This window comes from Lepus europaeus, chromosome 7, assembly GCF_033115175.1.
Source record: "Lepus europaeus isolate LE1 chromosome 7, mLepTim1.pri, whole genome shotgun sequence".
NCBI lineage: Eukaryota > Metazoa > Chordata > Mammalia > Lagomorpha > Leporidae > Lepus > Lepus europaeus.
The window spans coordinates 29,976,306-29,982,305 of NC_084833.1; the positions used below are offsets into that span (position 1 = coordinate 29,976,306).

Genomic DNA, 6,000 nt, shown 5'->3' on the forward strand with positions numbered 1-6,000 from the left:
CTGTAGAAAGATATAGAGACATTTAGTCAAAGTATACAGCGTGTGTCAATTGGTAGAGCTCTTGCACATTCAAGATCCTAACCCTTCCAGAATATCTGGACCGCACACTCACTGCATCCATGCCAACAGGACTCCAGAGCGACACGCCCTAGAAGGGGCCTTTCCAAGCTCCTGGCCAATTGGGCTGGCTTCCCAAACTCTTGCTGCTCAGTTTTGGGGGAGTACACTATTAAGAAAAAAATTGTACCTGGCAACGTGAACAAAAAAAAAATGCAATTCTTATTTAAGGCAGAAAGCATCAGCCTATCCCAGTAATTCTAAAGAATATTTGTGTCCTTCCCATTCAAGCAGAGACACAAAGGAAATTGAGTCATCAGCTTCTGGCTGTGCAAACCCCAGAATTTCTCTTTGAGACAGGAAAGATCCCCTTTGAACACTGCACTGTGTGTGGCAGCATCTGCCACCTGCCGCAGCTTCTTTCACTAGAACCACTTCCTTCTCGGGCCCTGGGTGGAGTCAGTTGCAATGGAGGTGCTGGCAATACAACTGCTGCTGCTATCTTGTCCCAGCCCCAGATCTACTCCCAACCAGGACGGACTGCTGGGGAGGCCCAGCTTGCATTCCCACCACCTCCTCTGCCTCGGGGACCCCAGCCTGGAGGCCTGACTCTGCAGGCAGATCTGAAACCTCCTTTGGTTGGCCACGTGTCACCAAGTGCTCCTCACTGGGTTTCAGTTCAAGATCCTTGAGTTTAGTAGAGAGAACCATGTCAGCCCGCTGCCTGGGTCCCTCAAGACTTCATCCCAGGGCACACATAGCCTGCTGATGATCCTCTGATGACAGATTCTCAAGGTCAATGCCACTGGAGCACTTGTAGGGTCAGGGTAACAGCCCTCGAAAGGACATTGCCCTGACTTGTCTCTTCACAAAGAAACAGCCTCTCTCTCTCTCTCTCTCTTTTTCTTTTCCCAATCCTGCAAATGAGAGCATGTCTAGAAGGCAGCTGGACTCTGATAGGGGAACTGACTTATTTTAGAAGCAAATAACTAGGTTGGCATCTCCGACAGCTGTGGCCATGCCTGGGGGAGGTGGGGGGGCGGAGACAGGCCAGCCCCAGACAGAGCAAGGCAGCTAAGAGTCTACAGCCTGTAACAGGGCGGAGAGAGAAGCCACTCATACCAGGCTTCCCTGTGTCAGGCACAGGGGACAGGCAGGTTGGGAAAACGACACACAATTTCCAAAGTCCTCCACAGGTACAGTAATGAATGGAAGGCCTGTGGCTGCTGGATTCTAACAGGGGGAATTTCACACAGGGGGAATCCCAGCTCTAGCGCTTGGTCGGTGGGTGAGTCACATCGTGTCTTGGAGGCTCCATCTCTCTATCTGGCACGCGGAGTTAACAGTAGTAATCCATACGGCTGCTCTGAGGCTCCTATCAGAGAATCTATGCCAAGCCCTGACTTACTGCCCAGTACAGGGTGCTGCTCGCTAAGTGGTATTTCCTAGGGTTTTAGGAACATACTTTGCACAAGACCATACAGTACAATAGCAAGGCACCAAGCACCCTCCGGTTATGTTCCTGCAGCTGCTAAAAGCCCCACAGCATCTTCCCTGAGCGTTAGCTAAGAACTACACAAGATTGCTTCTGTCAAAACACACAAGATTGCTCTTGCACTAAACACACAAGCTTGCTCTGATACTAAATACACATGGTTGTTCTTATACTAAACACACAAGAGTGCTCTTACATTAAACCCAAGCTGGCAGAAGGCGGAGTACATGACAGAACTGCTAGGCATGCACAAGATAGCACTTGAGCCATGGGATACATATTGTTGCCCCAACAGACCACAGCCTCCCCGCCCACTGCAGGACCAGGGGCCAGACTCCTCCCTCCTTGAGTCAGGGGTATTTCCCTAACCAAACGGGCACAAGCACCCCGCCCTCACATCCTAACAAGTTGCAGAGAGGGGAAGTCACTCTTCCACTTCCTTCGGGGTCTTTTTTTTCCTCCTTGGAAAAAAGAAGGGATTTTTCTAAACAATCCTTAGCGTCTGTCTCTGTCTCTGTGTCTATGTCAATGAATCAGAAAAGATTTGTTGAATGAATGAAAGGGAGTCTGTCATATACTAGGAATTTCAGGATGCCTAGCATCCGCTCCTGCATGGGGTAATTTGGAAGAAAATGGAACTTTTTCCTGCTCATCTCCTTGTCACCACACCTTTGCTGGAAGTACATGGCCAATGTGTAATGGGGGGAATCATTGAATTAATCAGTGCTAATCCTGGCAGGGATGGAGTTTTGCTTCCTCACTTGGGCACATGGGAGAACACAGCTGTAGCTCTAACTCCGGACGAGGCTCAGTGGGGACAGAGAGGGGTCTGCCACTCCCAGTCCCACAATTCCCAGACACAATCCAGTTTCTCAATGCCAAGGCCACAGTTCCCTAGCCATGACCTAGCTCACAGAGAAGCAGAGATATGATGTGCTTGGAAGGAGGTGGGGGCTCACTCCCAGGCCTCTATCAAGGTCCACTTTCTTCAAGCCACCCACAGCACCTCATTCGACTTTCCAACTCAGCTTCTCGGTCCGACATTCCTTACCTACATGTGGCCATTTCTCTACCTTTTGCTTTTGTATACAAAGATTGGATGCTTCTTTCCACCCACAAGCCTTGTTCCACTCCACAGCTTCCCATTGTCCTCCAGAGCCCACCACTCCCCAACGTGAAGCAACTCCTTCTTCTCCTTCCCCTGTCTTCCTGCCCAGCCCCAAGCCCTCCGTGAAGCCACATCGCCTCTGCAAGTCTCAGTTCCTTCCTTCCAAAGAGCTTTCTGAGCACGTGAAAGCCCGTGCCCAAGCAGCTACAGTCACTGTGCTTCCTCCAGAGGCAGGAAGGCTCCGAGAGACCACAGGCACCCCAGGCAGGAGCGAGCCCGCTGGGAGAACCTCAAGGCTGAGGATGGTGCCAAGTACTTGGAGGTGGAACCCTTCAGAAGAAGCAGGGAGTCAGGATTCAGAACGCCTTGGAGCCAAAGCAGAAGACCCGGCAGGGAGGTAGGCAGTGTACAAATAAACCTCCCGGGTGGCCACAGAGAAGCCTCCTCTGCCCCTTTCATCTGACACCAGGCCCCAAGGCTCCCCCTGCTTCCAAGAGTCTCTTCTCTCCCATCCTGAGCCTTTCTGCTTTTCAAGGGGCTGCTGGAGCTCCAGTTTCTGTCCAGAGCCCCTCCTGCACTGAGCTCCTTTAAGAGTTGGCCCTTCCCTTTGAGTCTAACCCATTCTAAGCCTGGCCTTTGGAATTCAGTGGGCCAGGGTTCACGTCCAGCACAGTCCTATCTGTGTGGAACCTCTCCGTGCCTCAGTTTCCCTCCCGGAAAACAGACCCAATGATGGGGCACTTCTCAATGGGCCACTGTGGGTGTTCAAGGAGGTAACCCAGACCAAGGATTTAACACAGTGCCCAGCAGAGGGAACGGTGCAGTAGGGGGTAGCTAGCATTGTTCTTGCTGTTATTATTCCCACTATTGTTACTTCTGTCCTCAGGAAATGCAGTTCTAGGTCCTTAACTTAGCCTCATCTAAAGTACCCAGGTGGGACTGTGTCTCCGGCTTTCCTGGATACCCCCAAACTGAGTTTAATAAACACTCGCTGAGTATTATGAACCATAGGCTGAGTGGTCTTAATAACCCAGCTGGCACTTGTTGAAAGAAAAATTAATTTTGCAGGTGATAAGCAAATCAACCGTGTAATTATCTGTACATATATAGACAAAGAAAGGGAGCACTTGGAGTTGAGCCACACCAGAATGCCTCACACACTGCACGCCCCTCAGCGGCCACAGAAAGGCACCAGTCTGTTCGCATGTGATACTGGAGCCCTGGCTCCGAGGTCCTGACTTTATGCTGGTGTCCAGTCTCTCCTCCCCGCTCTGAGACTGCCAGGCAGGGGCAGGGAACAGGAGCCACATTCTTGTTTGGATTTCCCCAAACTGATTGGCAGAACAGGAGGCTGGCAGAGCTGAGCAGGCGCCCAGTCATTGTCCCTCTTATTCGAACTCCTTGCCCCAGGCTGGACTCTCAGGGACCTAGAATCTCATCTCCAGAGTTGGTTCAAATTCTAGGGTTCAAGTTCAAGGCTAGGGTGGTCAGGGGCAGGACCAGACAGCGAGAGGTTGGAAATCAGGGTCACTGGGCAGCTACAGGGACACAGGACCCCTTTCTGGAAAGCTCACTGCCTCCGGCTCCCACGCCTGGAACTCTGATCACCTCTGGCCACCTTGCCAGCAGCTCCTACCCTAGCTCTGGCTCCCCTCCCTGCCGCTGCGCGCACCCAGAAGTACAGTTACTCTGCCATGTGCTCCAGCTCCGGCGCCCTCACGCCGAACTTGAGAGGGCAGGCTGCCCGGCCAACTCTCTGCCTCTTTCTTTTCCTCTCCACCAAACGGTGCTTCCCACCGACAAACTCGCCAACGGCTTAGCGCAAATCCCAGTCCTGCTCTCCAGAACTCAGTCCAGGTCGCTCGCCGCCCCACTTGACTCCTGTCTCCCAGGGCGGACTCAATCTACGGGGCTCCTGCCCGGCCGCTCCCTGGACACTGCGGACACCCCTGCCGCCGCCCCGGGCTGCGGCGGGCACTCACCGATCTGCGCCAGGCTCAGCTGCACGAGGCAGAGTCCCCAGGCTGCGCGCCACCAAAACTTGTCCATGGTGTGTCCGAGCGAGCAAGCGGTGGTGCGGGAGGAAGGGGGGTCCCGGGGCGCGGGGCGGGGGCCGGCGGAGGACGGGGCGCACGGGACGGACCGAAGCTGTCAGAGGCTGGGGGCCGCTGGGCAATGAGGCCGCCTCGGAAGCTGGCTGCAGTTTTTATTCCAGGGTTGAAAGGGTGACCTAAGAGGGAGGGAGCGAGCGCAGGACACACCCAAGCGAGGGGCTGTGTCTAAGGCGCCGGCGGAGGTTTAAAGACGTACCAGCCGTCCTGGGCGCGGGCCTCCGCCCCTGCCCGCCCTGGCTGCCTGCGGACTCCCAGCGCCCCCAGCCCGTGCGCCCCGGGACGCCCGTCAGCTCACCCCGCCGCTTGCTGGGGTGACTGAGCCCCTAAAACCTCGCGCCCTTGTGTTTAGCCTCTGCCTCTCCTTTCCCGCTAGCTTTCTTTTTGCATTTCTGGGTCTCCCAGGCAGGTGGGCGTCCTGGGCAAGGATTGGGGGTGGGGGAGGCAGGGGCTTAGGCTTCCTCCCAGGGGAGGGGGGCAGAGCGCATTCTTCTTCCCTTCGAAGAATAGTGAGGTCCACATCGCTCGGTGGCGTTTTGCTTCTGCTTAGGACTGCTCAGGGAAAACGACCCAAGGCCCGCTCTGGGGCTGTGATTTGGATCCCGCAACCCCCGCCACACACTCAGTCTTCCTCCTGAATAACCTTCCATTCACCTGTCCATCTATCCACCCATCTTTCCTTAGGTACTTCCGGGACGCAAACATCGATCCGGCCCACTGTCCATCTATTATCGGTTCAAATCCATCCATCTTCCCATTGATCTACTGATCCACTGGCTCCACCCATCCATCCATCCAACCACCTTTTCTTCCGCTCATCCTCCCACACAGGTGCTCGTTCACCATTCTGCACGTCCACTCTCACATCTCCTCACTCTCCCAACCCAGAAGCATCCGCTTTCCAAACATCTCTCTGTTAGTTGGTGTATTATCCATTCGCCTCCCATCCATCCATCATCAACATTTCAATCTATCTTTTATCTGTGCTGTCAGCTGCCCACACATTCAACCCTTCTTTCCTGCTCCCTTTTATACCACATTCTATACAAACATTCATCTACTCTCCCCGGTGTAGCCTACCCAGTAAATCTAAGCAGGAGAAGGAACTGTCATGTTCTTTTTTTTTCTTCTTTAAAGATTTATTTGTTTATTTGAAAGGCAGAGTTACACAGAGAGAGGGGAGGCAGAGAGAGAGAGAGAGAGAGAGGTCTTCCATCCACTGGTTCACT

General features: G+C 53.8%; 1 protein-coding gene across 5 annotated transcripts in view; it reads right to left on the reverse strand.

Moving 5' to 3' along the window:
* Window positions 1–4,837, reverse strand: part of CD44 (CD44 molecule (Indian blood group)) — a 91,265-nt gene extending 86,428 nt beyond the window's left edge. The window contains exon 1 of one of the 5 annotated variants that reach the window (XM_062196312.1): window positions 4,643–4,837. In XM_062196312.1, coding sequence (XP_062052296.1) covers window positions 4,643–4,709 — 67 coding nt within the window. In that variant the 5' untranslated portion in view covers window positions 4,710–4,837. The remainder of the gene's footprint in view (window positions 1–4,642) is intronic. The other 4 variants (XM_062196308.1, XM_062196309.1, XM_062196311.1 and 1 more) reach the window with 4 other exon arrangements.
* Between the last annotated feature and the right edge of the window lie 1,163 nt (window positions 4,838–6,000).